Here is a 19845-nt window from a genome sequence, read left to right on the forward strand (position 1 = left end):
ATCGAGGCCCACAGCCCCGAGACCGGAGAAGCAGCGGACCTGCGCAGGAGCAGCCCGAGGCGGGAGAGCTTAAAGGCTTGAGAGGGAGCAGTCAGAGGCACCGAGGCCCACAGCCCCGAGACCGGAGAAGCAGCGGACCTGCGCGGGAGCAGCCCGAGGCGGGAGAGCTTAAAGGCTTGAGAGGGAGCAGTCAGAGGCACCGAGGCCCACAGCCCCGAGACCGGAGAAGCAGCGGACCTGCGCGGGAGCAGCCCGAGGCGGGAGAGCTTAAAGGCTTGAGAGGGAGCAGTCCGAGGCACCGAGGCCCACAGCCCCGAGACCGGAGAAGCAGCGGACCTGTGCGGGAGCAGCCCGAGGCGGGAGAGCTTAAAGGCTTGAGAGGGAGCAGTCAGAGGCACCGAGGCCCACAGCCCCGAGACCGGAGAAGCAGCGGACCTGCGCGGGAGCAGCCCGAGGCGGGAGAGCTTAAAGGCTTGAGAGGGAGCAGTCAGAGGCATACCAATCCAGGTTCCAGGACAGAGGTAAAAAGTAGTCCAAGTGTGACGTCAGCAGGTAGCAGGTAAGTGGTTGGTTGGTGAGTATTTTCTCTCTTTTCAATACAAGCTTGAATTCTGTGGTTAAATTTCTAGGGTCTCTGTGGTGTAGTGGGGACAGTTGGTAAATAAAGCGCCCTAGAGTATACCTGTAACTGGGGTATTGAATAAATGTTTTAATTAATTAAAGGAGTAAGTCATGGCAGGAGAGTTCAGACCCGTGTTCTGCTCCTCTTGCTCCATGTGGGAAGTCAGGGACGCTGCCAGTGTCCCTGACGACCATGTGTGCGGGAAATGCATCCAGCTGCAGCTACTTGTAGAACGCATTGCGGCGCTCGAGCTGCGGGTGGATGAATTTTGGAGCATGCGCGATGCTGAGAGGGTCGTGGATAGCACGTTTAGCGAGTTGTTCACGCCTCAGGGTAGGGCTGCACAGGGGGTGACCATCAGGCGGAGCAACAGAGGCAGGCAGGAAGTGCAGGGAACTCCTGCGGACACCCCCCTTTCAAACAGGTATACCAAGTTGGATACTGTTGAGGGGGATGACTCACCAGGGGAAGGCAGCAGCAGCCAGCTTCCTGGCACCAGGGATGCTTCTGCTGCTCAGGAAGGGAGGAAAAAGAGTGGGAGAGCAATAGTGGTAGGGGATTCTATCGTAAGGGGAACAGATAGGCGTTTCTGTGGCCGCAAACGTGACTCCAGGATGGTTTGTTGCCTCCCTGGGGCCAGGGTCATGGATGTCACTGAGCGGCTACAGGACATTCTTAAGGGGGAGGGTGAGCAGGCAGAGGTCGTGGTCCACATTGGGACCAACGACATAGGTAGGAAGGGGGATGAGGTCCTGCATCAAGAATTTAGGGAGCTGGGTAGCAGATTAAAGGGCAGGACCTCAAAGGTTGTAATCTCTGGATTACTCCCAGTGCCACGTGCTAGTGAGTATAGGAATAGGAGGATAGTGCAGATGAATGCGTGGCTAAAGAGTTGGTGTAGGAGGGAGGGTTTTAGTTTCCTGGATCACTGGGCCTGCTTCTGGGAAAGGTGGGACTTGTACAAGTCGGACGGGTTGCACCTGAACCAGAGCGGGACAAATATCCTTGCGGGGAGGTTTGCTAGCACTGTTGGGGGGAGTTTAAACTAACTTGGCAGGGGGATGGGATACAGAGGGGAGCTGAAATAGGGGGTGATGTGCTGCCAATTATAGAGAAAAAAACAAGTCAGCTTGGTAGACAGGGCAAATATATAAGGGCAAGGCTGGATGGCATCTATTTTAATGCAAGGAGTCTTGCAAATAAGGTGGATGAACTGAAGGTGTTGATAAACACATGGGAGTATGATATTGTTGCTATCACGGAGACATGGTTGAGGGAGGGGCAAGACTGGCAGCTCAATATTCCGGGGTACAGAATCTTCAGGCGAGACAGAGGGGGAGGTAAAAGAGGAGGGGGTGTCGCAATATTAATTAAGGAGTCAATTACTGCAGTAAGGAGGGATGATATATTAGCAGGTTCCTCTAATGAGGCCATATGGGTGGAGCTTAAAAACAAAAATGGGGGCAAGCACTTTGCTGGGAGTGTACTATAGGCCTCCAAACAGTCAGGGGGAGATAGAGGAATAGATATGTAGGCAAATCTCAGTTTGCACATTCTCCCCGTGTTTGCGTGGGTTTCCTCCGGGTGCTCCGGTTTCCTCCCACAGTCCAAAGATGTGCGAGTTAGGTTGATTGGCTATGATAAAATTGACCCTTAGTGTTAGGGGGATTAAATACGTGGGGTTATGGGGATAGGGTGGGATATGTGTTGGTGTAGGGGTTACGGGGATCGGGTGGGATATGTGTCGGTGCAGGCTCGATGGGCCGAAATGGCCTCTATCTGCACTGTGGGGTTTCTGTGATTCTGTGAAATGTGCAAATAATAGGGTAATAATAATGGGGGATTTCAACTTCCCCAATATTAACTGGGATAGTCAAAGTGTGAAAGGCTCAGAGGGTGTAGAATTCTTAAAGTGCATCCAGGAGAGCTTTTTGAGCCAGCATGTAGAAAGTCCTACAAGAGAGGGGGCAGTACTGGACCTAATTCTAGGGAATGTGGCCGGCCAAGTGGAAAAAGTGCTAGTAGGTGAGCACTTTGATGACAGTGACCATAATATGGTGAGATTTAAGGTGGTCATGGAAAAGGACAGGGATGGGCCGGAAATAAAGGTTCTAAATTGGGGGAAGGCCGATTTTAATAGGATAAGGCAGGATCTGGCCAAAATGGACTGGGATCAGCTACTTGTAGGAAAATCCGCATCGGAGCAATGGGAGGCTTTCAGAAGGGAGATTGAGATCATACAATGGCAACATGTTCCCGTAAAGGTCAAGGGTGGTTCCAAAAACCACAGGGAACCTTGGATGTCAGGGGATATACGAGAATGGATTAGGAAAAAAAGGAGGGCTTTTGGCAGATACAAAAGACTAAAGACGGAAGAAGCCCTAGAGGAGTACAAAAAGTGCAGGGGGATACTTAAAAAAGAAATTAGGAGATCAAGGAGGGGCCATGAAATAACACTGGCGAGCAAAATAAAGGAAAATCCTAAGATGTTTTATAAGTATATTAAGGGTAAGAGGATAACTAGGGAAAAAATAGGGCCCATTAGGGACAAAAGTGGCAATCTGTGTGTGGAGCCGGAAGATGTAGGAGGGGTTCTAAATGAATTTTTTGCATCTGTTTTCACTATGGAGGAGGACGATGTAGACATAGAAATAGGGCGGGGGGACTGTGATATGCTCGAACATATTAACATCGAGAGGGAGGAGGTATTGGCGGTTTTAGCAGGCCTAAAAATGGATAAAACCCCAGGCCCGGATGAAATGTATCCCAGGCTGCTGTGTGAGGCAAAGGAAGAGATTGCGGGGGCTCTAACACATATATTCAGGACCTCTCTGGCCACAGGGGATGTGCCAGAGGACTGGAAAACCGCTAATGTAGTACCATTATTCAAGAAGGGAAGTAGGGAAAAACCTTTAATACACAATTCTCCTGCCAATACACTCACACTACAGAAAAGAAGTTAGAAACATTTACTGCAGGAATGTACCTTTAAGAGGAACTATGTTTTTGAAGCCCCTGTATACTGTAGTACCAGTAGTGACCACTCGGGTATATAAGCCTGTGTAGCGTCTTGTGTTGTTAGTTCACCTCCAGACTTTGTTCAGCAAACACTTGTTAAATCAACTCCTGCATTCCGTGTCTCCATTAACACACGGATCTAACACTTTCCATCCTCTTCTTGCTGCCTGCTTCCCCAAGTAAGTCTTTCCCTTTCTCTTCTCCTCCCATTGTACTCCCACTATGCTTCCATTTCACACTGCGTTACACAATGCTTGCACTCAAAAACAATATCCTCCCATCCACCACCTCATCCTGGAGGAGCATGTCAACATCATGGACTTGATTGTACCCTGGCTTGCCTCCCTCGCCCTCCTCTGCCCCGCCTCCCTCGCCCTCCTCTGCCCCGCCTCCCTCGCCCTCCTCCGCCCCGCCTCCCTCGCCCTCCTCCGCCCGCCTCCCTCGCCCTCCTCCGCCCCACCTCCCTCGTTCTCATCCCCTACGTTCACGCATGACAGTTCATTTGACCTCATCATCAAACGTGGACTCAAGACCTCTGAGCTTGTTGTTACTGATGAGTTTTCTCCAATCAGAATGGAAGGATATAGTGATAGTGTTGAGATGAAGTAAGGTGGAAGGAGGCGTGTGTGAAGCATAAACACCAGCATAGACCTGTTGGGCCAAATGGCCTGTTTCTGTGCTGTAAATTCCAAGTAATTCTTTTAAATCATAAATGGTGTCCCAACCCTATGACATCTCCAGTTCAATAGTCAGCTCTTGATCATCCAATCCACAGATCATAAGCTTGAGTTCGCTTGGGAAAATTTTGGTGTAACCACCTTGTGCTCTACTGTCAAAAAACCTACTCTCAATTCCTCTATTCTCTCCAAATCCTGTCCCATCTCCAACCTTTGTCTTTCTGAAATTCTGCTACATGTCATTGTCTTGCAGCTATGCTTCCACCTCTTCCCATTTGCCTGTTCCCGTCCTTCCAGTTAGGCTAGTCTTTTTTCGTCCAGCAATTCCTATGATTCTGTGCTCCCGGGGGCACATCAAGGAGGATCATGGGATGTACGTGTGTGATGCAGCTTCTGTGGCTGTTACTCCCTATTGGGAGGACGGAATCAGCTCTTAGATTACATCATAAACCATAAGGAAGAAGCTAACATGGCTTGTGTTTGTAATCTAAATGCTGAAATTGAACTATTGTATTAAATCACTGAAAGAAGTAGAAAAAGGTCTGCTTTTCTGTTGATGGCAACTGATTTCTCTTTTATAGGTGTCTGCTTTTTTTGTTATAAGTGAAGGTGTAGAAGAGGATCTCACAGAAAGAATGCATTTTGTGCAGTATTACCCTTATGCTGTAACTCACTATCCAGTGTATATAATGTAACTTTTTTTTAAAATCCTAGATGGCAGACCACTTGCATTAAAAGAAATTTGGGAAAATGTTCATGATTGTTACAAAGAACGTCTCTTTCAAGGACCCTGGGATACTATTACACAACAGGTAATCAGTCATATATACAACAAAACTACCAAATGTTGAAATTATCTAATCAGTTCTATACATCAGTCAGTAGATTTGAGCAAAATGAATTATGGATCACTTCAGATTAGTCAACAACCACTGTTAGTTGAAGACCATGTTCTCAGTGATAGAGATGCTTAACAATGGATCACATTTGCACTTCAGTTAACAGTGAAAATCTTCTTTCAATCCTTTATAGACAGTAGGGATGAAATTCAATGGTTCTGCTCTGCTGGTGAGGTGGAGTGGATCCCATGGCTGGCCAAATTGAAGGATGCCAATCCTGCCTCAAATTGTGAGGTCAGGGTCGTTGGCCTGTTTGGGATGGGTGGCCCACGACTGTAAGCGCACATCAGAGGCGCCTGTCCCAATTCCCTAGATGGAAGTAGGGAAGTAGGTTGACCCCAGGCCTGTCCCAGCCAACAAAAAAGTGACAGCCATAACTCCAGCAGCATAAGTTAATCAATCCCCTTTGGAATCGATTACCTTACTTCTGGCAGGGTCAGAATTTCAAAATTGTGGTGTTGAGGGACCGGAAGCCAGTATAGTTTAGTGAGTGGGCCTTGGTACAGGATAGAATCTGTGTAGCCGGATAGGAGTTTTGGAGGAGCTGAAATGAACAGGAGGTGGAAGATGAGAGTCCAGTCAAGAGAGCATTGGAAGAGTTAAGTCTGGAGGTGCCAAAGGGTTTCAGTAGCAGATGTGCTGAGGTAGTGGTGGAGGTGGGTGATGTTATGGAGGTGGAAGTAGGTAGTTTTTGTGATGGAGTGGTTCTGGGGTCAGAAATTCAGCTTGGGGTTGAATAGGATGCCAAGGTTTCTGGTTAGTCTGGTTTAACCTGAGACAGTAGCTGGGGAGGGGGATGGAATTGGTGGCTAGGGTATGCAGTTTGTGGCAGGGGCTGAAGACCATGGCTTCCCAATATTTAACTGGAGGAAATCGTGACTCATGAAAGACTGGACACCAGACAGGTGGTTTGACAGAGACAATGGAGTGGTCAAGAGAAGTAGAACTGGGTGTCATAAATACACTTGTGGAAGTTGACCCTGTGACTGCCGATGATGTCGCTATGGGGCAACATATAGATGAGGAAGAGGAGGGTGTCAAGGATAGATCTTGGAGAGTCTGGAAGTAGCGATGTGGCGTGGGAAGGGAAGTTATTGCTGGAGATGCTCTCACTGCAATGGAATAGGTAAGAGTGGAACGAAGCGAGGACAGTCCTACTGAGATGGACATCAGAAGAGAAGCATTGGAAGAGGATCTTGTGGTCAACCATGTCAAAAACTGCAGAGAGGATGAGGAGAGATAATGCACCATGGTCACTGTCACAGAAGGTATCACCAGTGACTTTACTTCAGGCCATTCTGGTGCTGTGGCAGAACGGAAACCTAATTGGAGACTTAAACATGGAGTTGAGAAAAAGATAGGCACTGATTTGGGAGGTGACAACACATTGTCGAACTTTGGAGAGGAAAGAGAGCTAGGAGTGGTAGTTTGCAATGAAAGAGGATTTGAGGGTGTTTTTTTGAGCAGGGGATTGATGGAGGTTTTGAAAGGGAGAGGAACTGTACCATTGGTGGCTGTGCCTTCAGCCACCAAAGCAACACACTGGAATTTAATCCTTAAACTCCTCTGCTGCTCCATCTCCCTCTCCTCTCTTAAGTCCACCTCTTTGACCAAGTTGTTGGTCACCTCTCCCAATCAATATTCCCTTTACGCTGTGCAGCCACGCAGCACTCTGCAGCTCCCGCCACAGCCGGCTCACCAGCTTTTAAATAGGAAAACCTGCGCATGCGTTGTATTTTGAATAGACCGTGCAGCCCCTTAAAGGGGCCGTGCACCCAAAAAAATTAAAGGGAATATTGCTCCCAATATCTTGTTCTTTGGCTTGGCCAGTTTTTTTTAAATTTTGCTTCTGTGGAGCACCTTGAGATTTTTTTTTTAATGTTAAAGGTGCTATATAAATGCAAGTTGCTGTTGTAGTATGGGGGCCAGGAGGGAAGTTGATGGTCAGCAGCAATGATGCCCCTAATTTTTTTGGGTGCGCGGTCCCTTTAACGGGCTGCGTGACCCATTCACAGTTTATGCGCAAAAAAATCTCATAGAAAAGCCGGTAAGCAGCTTGCGTAAGGCCTCCTAGGCAGCTGCGCGGCTCTGCAGCTCAGTGCGGGAATCGCAGGCTGAGCGGCTGTATAAAGGCTCCCGAGACCCAGGTAAGGCCTCAGTGCGAGAATCGGCTGGAATCGCGGGCTGAGCGGCTGTATAAAGGCTCCCAAGACCCAGGTAAGGCCTCAGTGCGAGAATCGGCGGGAATCGCGGGCTGAGCGGCTGTATAAAGGCTCCCAAGACCCAGGTAAGGCCTCAGTGCGAGAATCGCGGGCTGAGCGGCTGTATAAAGGCTCCAGAGACCCAGGTAAGGCCTCAGTGCGAGAATCGGCGGGAATCGCGGGCTGAGCGGCTGTATAAAGGCTCCCAAGACCCAGGTAAGGCCTCAGTGCGAGAATCGGCGGGAATCGCGGGCTGAGCGGCTGTATAAAGGCTCCAGAGACCCAGGTAAGGCCTCAGTGCGAGAATCGGCGGGAATCGCGGGCTGAGCGGCTGTATAAAGGCTCCAGAGACCCAGGTAAGGCCTCAGTGCGAGAATCGGCGGGAATCGCGGGCTGAGCGGCTGTATAAAGGCTCCAGAGACCCAGGTAAGGCCTCAGTGCGAGAATCGGCGGGAATCGCGGGCTGAGCGGCTGTATAAAGGCTCCAGAGCCCAGGTAAGGCCTCAGTGCGAGAATCGGCGGGAATCGCGGGCTGAGCGGCTGTATAAAGGCTCCAGAGCCCAGGTAAGGCCTCAGTGCGAGAATCGGCGGGAATCGCGGGCTGAGCGGCTGTATAAAGGCTCCCGAGACCCAGGTAAGGCCTCAGTGCGAGAATCGCGGGCTGAGCGGCTGTATAAAGGCTCCCGAGACCCAGGTAAGGCCTCAGTGCGAGAATCGCGGGCTGAGCGGCTGTATAAAGGCTCCAGAGACCCAGGTAAGGCCTCAGTGCGAGAATCGCGGGCTGAGCGGCTGTATAAAGGCTCCAGAGACCCAGGTAAGGCCTCAGTGCGAGAATCGGCGGGAATCGCGGGCTGAGCGGCTGTATAAAGGCTCCCGAGACCCAGGTAAGGCCTCAGTGCGAGAATCGCGGGCTGAGCGGCTGTATAAAGGCTCCCGAGACCCAGGTAAGGCCTCAGTGCGAGAATCGCGGGCTGAGCGGCTGTATAAAGGCTCCAGAGACCCAGGTAAGGCCTACCAATCTCCAATCTTGGAACTCAGAGGGAAGGAGAGAGGTTAAAAGTAATCCAAGTGTGACATCACCAGAAAGCGGGTAAGTGATTGGTTGGTGAGTATTTCTCTCTTTTTTAAACTTAAACTCTGTGGTTTATAGTTTCTAAGGTGCGAAATTCATCATCTAGAATTGGGGCAGAGGGTATTTAAGAATAATATTAATAAATTTAATTAATTACATAGAATGGGAGATCAGGTGATGTGTTGCTGCTGCAATATGTGGGAGCTGGTGGACACCATTGATGCTCACGGTGATCACATTTGCAGTAAGTGTTGGCTGCTCGAGGAATTCCGGCTCCGTGTTGAAGAGCTGGAGTCTGAGCTTCAAACACTGAGACACATCAGGGAGGGGGAGAGTTACCTGGACTCTGTGTATCACGAGGTAGTCACACCAATTAGATTAATTAATTCAGATGTAGTCCGTGGCCAGGGTCAGGATGGTGTGACTAGAAGTGAGGCAGGTACGGGGATCCAGGAGGTAGTGTTGGAGGAGCCGCAGCCCTTGCTCTTGTCCAACAGGTTTGAGGCTCTTACTCCCTGTGAGGATGGGAACTTGGCCAGTGCTGGGACTAGAGTCCTGGCGAATCGAATAACTAGGGCTGTAGAGAGGGCTTTAAACTAATTAGTGGGGGGGAGGTTTTAAGAGAGCGAAAAATAAAAATGACAGCGGAGAAGGCAATAGAGCAAGGTAGCAGTGGGGGAATTAAAAACCAGAGCGTGTCAGGAAGGGACAGAATGTATAATGATAAAGGTAAAGTAGCAAAAGGGGCAAAAGCAGGAATAAATTGTCAGAAAACATATTTGAAAGTTCTTTATCTGAATGCACGCAGCATTTGTAACAAAATTGACGAGTTGACGGTACAAATAACTACACATGGGTATGATCTGGTGGCCATTACGGAAACATGGCTGCAAGATAATCATGACTGGGAACTAAACATACAAGGGTATTTGACAATTAGGAAGGACAGACAGGAAGGAATGGGAGGTGGGGTTGCTATGTTAATCAAGGATGGAATCACTGCAATAGTCAGAAATGATATTGGGTCAAAGGATCAGGATAGTGAAATAGTTTGGGTGGAGATAAGGAATAATAAGGGGACAAAGTCACTAGTGGGCGTAGTCTATAGGCCTCCTAACAGTTGCAACTCTGTTGGTCAGAGTGTAAATCAGGAAATAGTTGGGGCTTGTAATAAGGGAACAGCTATAATCATGGGGGATTTTAACTTTCATATTGACTGGACTAATCAAATTGGGCATGGCAGCCTTGAGGAAGAGTTCATAGAGTGTATTAGGGACGGGTTCCTTGAGCAGTATGTAACTGAACCAACCAGGGGGCAGGCAATCTTAGATCTGGTCCTGTGTAATGAGACAGGATTAATAAAAAATGTCCTAGTAAAGGATCCCCTTGGAATGAGTGACCATAATATGGTTGAATTCCAAATTCAGTTTGAGGATGAGAGAGTTGGATCTCAAACCAGCGTACTGAGCTTAATTAAAGGAGACTATGAAGGTATGAGAGTAGAATTGACTAAAGTGGACTGGGAAAACAGATTAAAGTGTAAGACGGTACAAGAGCAGTGGTCTACATTCAAGGAGATATTTCACATCTTTCAAGATAAATATATTCCACTGAGGAAAAAGGGGAATAAAAGAAAAGACAGCCATCCGTGGCTTAGTAAAGTAATAAAGGATAGTATCCAACTGAAAACAAGGGCATATAAAGTAGCCAAATCTAGTGGGAGGATAGAAGATTGGGAAGCATTTAAAAGCCAGCAAACAATAACTAAAAGATTAATTAAGAAAGGGAAGATAGATTATGAAAGTAAACTAGCAAAAAATATAAAAACAGATAGCAAGAGTTTCTACAGCTATATAAAAAGAAAAAGGGTGGCTAAAGTGAACGTTGGTCCCTTAGAGGATGGGACCGGGAAACTAGTGGTGGGGAACATGGAGATGGCAAAGACGCTGAACAAATATTTTGTATCAGTCTTTACAGTAGAGGACACTAAAAATATCCCAACACTGGACAAACAGGGGGCAATGGGGGGGAGGAGCTAAACACGATTAAAATCACTAAGGAGATGGTACTCAGTAAAATAATGGGACTTAAGGCGGATAAATCCCCTGGACCTGATGGCCTACATCCTAGGGTCTTGAGAGAAGTGGCGGTAGGGATTGTGGATGCATTGGTGATTATTTTCCAGAACTCCCTGGACTCAGGAAAGGTCCCGGCAGATTGGAAAACTGCTAATGTAACACCCTTATTTAAGAAGGGAAGTAGACAAAAAGCTGGAAACTATAGACCAGTTAGCCTAACATCTGTGGTTGGCAAAATGTTGGAGTCCATTATTAAGGAAACAGTAACAGAGCATTTGGATAAACATAATTTAATAGGACAGAGTCAGCATGGTTTTATGAAGGGGAAGTCATGTTTGACAAATTTGCTCGAATTCTTTAAGGATGTAACATACAGGGTGGATAAAGGGGAACCAGTGGATGTGGTGTATTTGGATTTCCAAAAGGCACTTGACAAGGTTCCACACAAAAGATTACTGATCAAGATAAGAAATCACGGGATTGGGGGTAATATACTGGCATGGGTGGAAGATTGGCTATCTAACAGGAAACAAAGAGTTGGGATAAATGGTTCATTCTCGGGCTGGCAATCAGTAACTAGTGGTGTTCCGCAGGGGTCAGTGCTGGGACCCCAACTCTTTACAATCTATATTAACGATTTGGAGGAAGGGACTGAGTGCAACATATCCAAGTTTGCCGATGATACAAAGATGGGAGGGAAAGCAGTGAGTGAGGAGGACATAAAAAAACCTGCAAAAGTACATAGACAGGCTAAGTGAGTGGGCAGAGATTTGGCAGATGCAATATAATGTTGGAAAGTGTGAGGTTATGCACTTTGGCAGAAAAAATCAAAGAGCAAGTTATTATCTAAATGGAGAGAAACTGCAAAGTGCTACAGTACAAAGGGATCTGGGGGTCCTGGTGCATGAAACACAAAAAGTTAGTATGCAGGTGCAGCAGGTGATCAGGAAGGCCAATGGAATCTTGGCTTTTATTGCAAGGGGGATGGAGTATAAAAACAGGGAAGTCTTGCTGCAGTTATACAGGGTATTGGTGAGGCCACACCTGGAATACTGCGTGCAGTTTTGGTTTCCATATTTAAGAAAAGATATACTTGCTCTCGAGGCGGTTCAGAGAAGGTTCACTCGGTTGATTCCGGAGATGAGGGGGTTGATGTATGAGGAAAGGTTGAGTAGGTTGGGACTCTACTCATTGGAGTTCAGAAGAATGAGAGGCGATCTTATCGAAACATATAAGATTGTGAGGGGGCTTGATCGGGTGGATGCGGTGAGGATGTTTCCACTGATGGGTGAGACTAGAACTAGGGGGCATAATCTAAGAATAAGGGGCTGCCCTTTCAAAACTGAGATGAGGAGAAACTTCTTCACTCAGAGGGTAGTAAATCTATGGAATTTGCTACCCCAGAGAACTGTGGAAGCTGCAACATTAAATAAATTTAAAATGGAGATAGACAGTTTCCTAGCAGATAAGGGAATTAGGGGTTACGGGGAGAGGGCAGGGAAGTGGACGTGAGTCTAGATTTGGATCAGCCATGATCCTATTGAATGGCGGAGCAGGCCCAAGGGGCCGTATGGCCTACTCCTGCTCCTACTTCTTATGTTCTTATGAACGTTGGTCAGCAGTTTAGTAGGAATGGGGTCAAGGGAACAGAAGGTCAGTTTCATGAATGAAATCAGCTTGGATGGGGAGATGGGAGTGAAAATAAAAAAAGACATGAGTTCAGGGCTAGGGCAGAAGAGATCCTGGTGGGAGGTTTAGCTTGGTGGCAAGGTCGTGGGGAAAGCAGCAGAGGCAGCTGACTGCATGGAGACAAAAAGTCCGTGAGCTCCTCGCACTTGTTGCTGGAGGTGAAGGTGGATGAGGCAGTGGAGAGGGGTTTAAGGATGCGGTTGGTAGTGGGGAAATGAAGCTGGGTTATCTTCACCCTCCAAGGTGACCCTGGAGTGGTGGATGGTTTTGACAGAGGAGAGTACAGTCTGATAGTGCTTGATGTGGTCGAGCCAGGTTTGTTGATGCATGGTAAACTAGTTATGTGCCAAATAAGCTCAAGTTTGCATCTCTTGGACTTGAGAGAAAGAAGACGGAGGCCATACCAGGGCGAAAAACAGGGATGGAAAGAGAGTAACTGTTTTACTGGGACCTCCGGGACCTGGAACGTCAGGACCCTCATGGACAACCCCAACAGTGACAGACCGGAATGCCGTAATGCTATCGTTGCTCGTGAGCTCAGACGTTTTGACATAGACATCGTTGCTCTAAGCGAGACCCGGCAGGCAGGGGAAGGCCAGCTCAAGGAGCAAGGCGGTGGCTACACCTTCTTCTGGAAAGGCAAACCTGAAGAAGAACGTCGCCTCCATGGGGTAGGCTTCGCCATAAAAATGAACTAGTTGGGCATCTCGGAGTCTCTCCTAGCGGTATAAACGAGAGCCTCACCCTAGCCCAGAACCAGTACACTACAGTCATCAGTGCGTACGCCCCAACACTGGAAGCCACAGACGAGACCAAAGAGGAATTCTACTCCAGTCTCGAACAATCCCTGTCCCGAGTCTCAACGAGCGACAAGCTGATCCTCCTTGGCGACTTTAACGGCAGAGTTGGAAAGGACACAGACCTCTCGGGAGGTGTGATCGGCAGAGAGGGGGTAGGTAAAGCCAACTCCAACGGTACTTTCCTCCTGTCGAAATGCTTAGAACATGCCCTTGTCATAACCAACACCTTGTTCCGTCAGAGAGACAAGCACAAGGCTTCATGGCAGCACCTTCGCGCCAAGCACTGGCATCTGCTGAACTACGTCATTGTCCGAGCAAGGGACCGCAAGGACATCCGCATCACTAGCACCATGACAGGAGCTGACGACTGCTGGACAGACCACCGCCTAATCCGCTCTGTCATCTCCATCAATGTAGCCCCAAAACAGCGGCAGCAACAGAAACAATGCCGCAGGAAAATCAACGCTGGAGCACTCAAAAACACCGCTAAGAAAGCCTTATTCAGTCTGCGCCTCACAAACAACCTGACGACTCCCAGTGATGCAGAGACACAGAGGGCTCGATTTCCCAGGGCCGTGGAAGCAGGAATGGAGGCGTGTGGGGTGTAAAAATTGCAAATGGTGGCAGGTGGGCCCAATCCCGCCTCCAAGCAATTTTCAAGAAATCGTGTTTACTGCTCCCGTCTCCGTCCCACCTCCAAGAGGTGGGATAGGCCCTTAAGGCCCTTAACTAGCACTAAATTGCCTCTGTTATCCCATTTTGAAAGGCCTTTGTGATTTTAACCCTTTTCTGACGTGAAGCATGCCTGCTCTGAAACATGACGGTGAAACCTGGCGGGAGCACAGTTGGATTGCTGACTATTAGCTACAGCTCCACCATTAAATAGGATATTTGATCAGCCATCATTTGCAGGTGGCAGGACATTGTTGTCTCAGGTCTAGGGGAACTTTTAGAAGGCATAACCACAGCTGTGGAAGTTTGGAGCCTGACACCCATCTCCAGTGTGACCTCCTGGGAAACCCCTCTCGCCACCTTCACTGAGTACTTCCTCAACTGAGGCATGTACCGGAAGCATGGGAGCCATTTATTTCCTTCCCTTCTGGACATCAGATGAGGATGAAGACCAGCTGCGGCACCAGCAGAACCAGGAACAACAGCAGCACCAACAACAGCAGCAACAACAGGAGCGCCAGGGTCTCCAGAATCGTTGTGGTTTGCTGTGCACTTCACAACATGGCACAGCGTCGTGGCTTGCAGATTCCTGAGGACCAAGTGGCTCCTCACATATCCTCCTCAGATGAGGAGGAGGAGGAGGTGGAGGAGGACAGTGAAAATGAACATCTTGCAGAGGCCCATCAACCAGCGGCAGCAGTACGCGAGAACACTGCTGCACGGGATGCAAGGAACGCACTCGTCTTGGCCAGATTTGCTTAGCCTAGCCAATCAAGCACTTTTGCCTCGCAGCTTCTTACCAGAGCTTCGAAAATAGCCAAGAACCAGCGGATTCCTAACAATTTGACCACCATACTGACAATTGCAAATAACCCCGAGCCCTCAATGTGGAAGTCCCATTAACGAAATGACACGCGCCACAACTACAGCAGTAGCCATCAGATTTTTTCTTTACAGTAACCATCTGATGGCTTTTTAACACTAAACATCAAATTTCGCCCAAGTGACTACCCTTGTGATTGTGCAGTATCTTTCTCTTACGCGTGCTTCCCCTGTGGCTTCAGTAGATGTGGAGGACCCTTGCTCAGTTTTTGCTACTCCTGTCTCGACACCTTTGGCGGGCGTCCTCTGGGGTTGCGAACCTGTGAGGGCTCGTCAACAGTCTGCTGCTCCTGCGGCTGTGCAGGGGTTTAGATGCCGATCTCAGTTGGGTGTGGACTCTGGTGGGGCTCTGACCGAGGGCTCTGCAGTGGCATGGAAGTGTGAGTGCTTGGAGAGGAGCTCCCACTTCCTTGATGTCTGCCACCAACTTCCCTCTCATGGGTCAGGTCCCCCTCAGCGCTTGCAAGTGGCTTGAGAGCACCTTGCTGCACATCAGGGGGGCCATGGGGACCCGTATCTGCACTGGCCGTCCTACTCAGAAGGACTTCCATGAAAGTCTGGTTTCTCTGTTCAATAGATAACCATCACTCTTCCAGAGATGTCATTCTATTCAGAACACTCATCATGTTTTCTGCACTCTGGCTACTTATCACCTCCATGGAGGTTGCCATGGTGATGCGTTCATGCGCCAATGACTCCACAAAGGCTCTGCTCATGTTCGCTCTGGACTCCTCCATTCGCTCCACACTCGCAGCGACCCTGGAGACAAAACCTGCCAGAGACTTCTGCATCTGTTCCTGGAGTTCCAGCACCGCTGATCTTGTAGATGGACCAAGAGGCAGAGGGTCAACATGCAGCTGAGCCGAGCTGGGAGAGTCCTGCGCCCTCCGACTAGGACTCTCCACTGCTGTCCCTGTCTGCACAATCTGCTGATGCTCACTTCTGAGCTGTGATACACCAGGTGACAACACTGCACTATCTCGCGAAGATCCCACCGAGGTGTGAGTGTCTGCGCTGGTGCTGGGTGTGCTGAATTCTGCTGACGCTGCGCCTTCAGAGGTTGCAGCTTCCTCTGAGGAGTCTGGATGCTCAGGCTCTTCCTCTTGACTAGTGGGGATGGGTGCTTGCGATGGTCCTGTGGGGGAGTAAAGGAAAGAGTCAGAGATGTGATGCCAAGGTTATATGCATATTGCAGATGATCATAAGTCCATCTATTAGAGCTTCAGAATCATTATCAGCGACTCATGCAATGTCAATGAGAGAGAAGGAAAACTATTCTGTCACCAGTTGGCTGTGATACACCCGTCTGTCCGTCCCCCACTTGTGCATCGTCCTCCACTCCCACGATCTCCAGGAGCGCATCCTCCCAGGGGGTGAGCTGAGCTATTGAGGGTGGCCTTCCTCCTGTCCTGGCTCTTTCTCTCTTATTGTGAGCTCTCTTTTCCTGCAATGAGGGAGACAAGTGGAGTTTGAGTGAGAATGAAGGAGTGAGTGTAGAGAATCCATAGCATAGATGCTTAGAAGGAGACAAAGATGGAGTGAGGTGGCAAGACCAAGGGCCCTCCCTGTGTGTTGTCAGTTGTTTTCATAGCATCGCAGTGATAGGGAGTGTGAGGGTTGCATAGTCGAATAGTTAGGTGAATGTGAACATAGAGAGAGGGGGAATGGGTAAGGGTGCATGGATGTGTCAAGTGGGATGTGGAGGAAGAGATTGCTAATGCTAAGTGCTGGTGAGGAGAGGCAATGGGGATCAGATTGAGGGTGATGGGAAAGTCATACTCACTTTTCCAGTGCGCAGAAGGTCATGAAACCTCTTCCTGCACTGAAGCCAGGTTCTGTGGGTTATCGACAAAGAGTTGACCTCCTGGACCACCTGGATCCACGCAGCCTTGGTCTGCTGGGGAGGCTTCTTCCTCCCTGAAGAAGGGAAGAGCACCTCTTTATTGGCTCTTGCTCCCTCCACTAAAGCTTGCAGGGCGACGTCATCAAACCTGGGAGCAGACCTAGGTCTCTCGCTGGTCATTCTGCCTCCAGGTCCCTCTAACATGAAAGGCCAAAAGGTTGGCAGTCTGCAGAAGAAGCAAGGCTTGTTGCAGACCTTAAATGCAGCAGCAATGATGATGTCATCGGAGGCGAGTTTCAGACTGAAAAAACTAATTGGTCCATGGGTTCCCACACACTGGAACTGAATTGCCCACTTAAGTTAAAATCGCATCATTCTCCCACATCGATTTAGAATCGGGTGACTAACACGAAAAGTGGATTACATGACCCCAGCCCGCCCCAGTGACAAAATCCAGCCCAGAGTGTCCACAGCGCCTGGTCTGCACGCAAGGCCTCCATAATCAGCACCTAGGAAGAGACGCTCGGTCACTCGACCAGGAAACGCCAAGAGTGGTTCGACGAGAATGACCAGGAGATCCAGGAGCTAATAAGCCGCAAGCGCAAGGCATTCCTGTTCTGGAAACAGCAACACAACTCCAGAGCAAGAAAGCAGCTCTACAGACGCCTGAAGGCCGAGGCCCAACGAAAAATTCGCGACCTAAATAACAGATGGTGGGTGGAGAAAGCGCAGGAGATCCAGCAGCTAGCCGACAACCACGATGTGCGTGGATTCTTTAGCGCAGTCAAGACCATCTACAGCCCAAGCACCCAAGGTCCTACCCCACTGCGGGCCAAGAATGGAGGGATACTCATCAAGGACAGAGAGACAGTCAGTGCCCGCTGGAAGGAGCGCTTCGAAGATCTCCTTAACCGAGACTCTGTCTTCGACGCGAGTGTCCTCAACTCCATCTCGCAGCATGCTACCTGCCACCATCTCAGCACAACCCCAGCCCGGCATGAGGTTGAAAAGGCCATCCGACAACTGAAGAACAAGGAGGCCTCAGGAGCAGATGGAATCCCTGCCGAGGCACTAAAGCATGGCGGAGAAGCACTATTGGTGCAAATTCATGAACTCATTTCTCTTATCTGGAAGGAGGAGAGCATGCCAGGGGATCTCAGAGACGCCGTAATTGTGACCATCTTCAAGAAAGGTGACAAGTCCGACTGCGGTAATTACAGAGGAGTCTCCCTGCTGTCTGCCACAGGAAAAGTCATCGCAAGAATCCTCCTCAATCGCCTTCTCCCAGTGGCCAAAGAGCACCTCCCAGAGTCGCAATGAGGATTCTGCCCACTAAGGGGCACAATGGACATGATCTTCACCGCGCGTCAATTACAAGAGAAATGAAGGGAACGGCACCAACCGCTGTACATGGCCGCCTTTGATCTCACAAAGGCCTTCGACACTGTCAACCGTGAGGGATTATGCAGTGTCCTCCTCAAATTCGGCTGCCCTCAAAAGTTTGTCACCATCCTCCGCCTGCTTCACGACGACATGCAAGCCGTGATCCTGACCAACGGTTCCACCACAGACTCAATTCACGTACGGACCTGGGTCAAGCAAGGCTGTGTCATCGCACCAACGCTCTTCTTGATCTTCCTTGCTACAATGCTCCATCTCACCCTCCGGAAGCTCCCCACTGGAGTGGAGCTAATTTACAGAACAATCGGGAAACTGATCAACCTCCGTCGCCTCCAGTCCAGATCCAAGGTCGTCCCATCCTCTGTCGTCGAATTACAGTACGCAGACGACACTTGCGTCTGCGCTCACTCGGAGGTCGAACTCCAAACATCATCAACACCTTCACCGAAACGTACGAGAGCATGGGCCTTACAGTAAACATCCGTAAGACAAAGGTCCTCTACCAACCTGCCCCCACCACACAGTCCTGCCCCCCGATAATCAAAATACACGACAAGGCCTTGGACAACGTGGACCACTTTTCATACCTCGGGAGCCTACTGTCAACAAGGGCAGACGTCGATGACGAAGTCCAACACCGCCTTCAGTGTGCCAGTGCAGCCTTTGGTCACCTGAGGAAGAGAGTGTTTGAAGACCAGGACCTCAAACCTGGCACTAAGCTTATGGTCTACAGAGCTGCTGCATGCCTCAGAGGCATGACCGTGTACAGCAAGCACCTCACAGCACTGGAGAGGTACCACCAACGCTGCCTCCGCAGATCCTGCAAATCCATTGGCAGGATAGGCGCACTAACGTCAGTGTTCTCGCTCAGGCCAACATCCCCAGCATCAAAGCTTTGACCACGCTCGATCAGCTCCGATGGATGGGTCACATCGTCCGCATGCCCGATACTAGACTCCCAAAACAAGCGCTGTACTCGGAGCTCCGGCACGGCAAGAGAGCCCCAGGTGGGCAGAGGGAACGCTTCAAGGACACCTTCAAAGCCTCCTTGACAAAGTGCAACATCCCCACTGACACCCGAGAATCCCTGGCCCAAGACCGCACAAAGTGGAAGAGAAGCATCCGGGAAGGCGCCGAACACCTCGAGTCTCTTCACCAGGAGCAAGCGGAAGCCAAGCGCAAGGAGCGCATGTCAACCCAAGCACCCCACCCACCCGTCCCTTCAACCACCGTCTGCCCCACCTGTGACAGAGACTGTAGGTCCCGCATTGGACTCATCAGTCACCTGAGAACTCATTTTTAATGTGGAAGCAAGTCATCCTCAGTTCAGAGAGACTGCCTAAGAGAGAGGACGTGGAAGTGAGGGAGTGTTGAGCAAATCGAGGCTGCAAAAATATCATGATGAACGGTGGACCAAAGACTTGGCAGTTGGAAGTTTGAAAATGCAGTTGTAAGACCATGGGAGAGTGTTTTCCAGGGGAGGATGCAGAAGAAAGTGTGGTTGGAAGGGATTAGGACATGAGTGGTGAGGGATATAATGAGGCAGTCGGAGATGGCCTTGCCTGTGATCTAGAACAATAGGAGTCGACAGGCCACGGGAGATGGCAAGGTGGAGGGGTGGCTTTGAATATGGATAGTAATTATACATAGGAATCGCACCTTAGTATGAAATAGACTTGAGCTCGCCACTTTCTGGAAGCTTCTGCAGTTCTTTATAAGGGAGTGAAATCAGGAAGCATTTTTTCCACACAAAGTGTAGTGGAAATGTGGAAAACTCTCCCCAAAAGGCTGTGAATGCTGGGTTAATTGAAATTTTCAAGACTGAGATCGATAGATTTTTGTTAGGTAAGGGAATTGAAGGATACGGAACTAAGGCAGCTAAATGGAGTTGAGCTACAAATCAGCCATGATCTAATTCAATGACGAAGCAGGATTGGAGGGCTGAATGGCCATTTAAAAAAAAATATTCATTCATGGGATATAGGCGTCGT

At 49.4% G+C, this 19845-nt stretch overlaps 1 protein-coding gene across 9 annotated transcripts in view; it reads left to right on the forward strand.

The window, feature by feature from the left end:
- atg10 (ATG10 autophagy related 10 homolog (S. cerevisiae)) overlaps positions 1-19845 on the forward strand; it is a 437210-nt gene that overhangs the window by 381751 nt on the left and 35614 nt on the right. For all 9 annotated transcript variants that reach the window (XM_085989510.1, XM_085989498.1, XM_085989505.1 and 6 more), the window contains one exon: positions 5032-5129. In XM_085989510.1, coding sequence (XP_085845636.1) covers positions 5032-5129 — 98 coding nt within the window. The remainder of the gene's footprint in view (positions 1-5031; positions 5130-19845) is intronic.

Source organism: Somniosus microcephalus, chromosome 1, assembly GCF_052327205.1.
Source record: "Somniosus microcephalus isolate GS21.2 chromosome 1, FLI_Smic_1.0, whole genome shotgun sequence".
Lineage (NCBI taxonomy): Eukaryota > Metazoa > Chordata > Chondrichthyes > Squaliformes > Somniosidae > Somniosus > Somniosus microcephalus.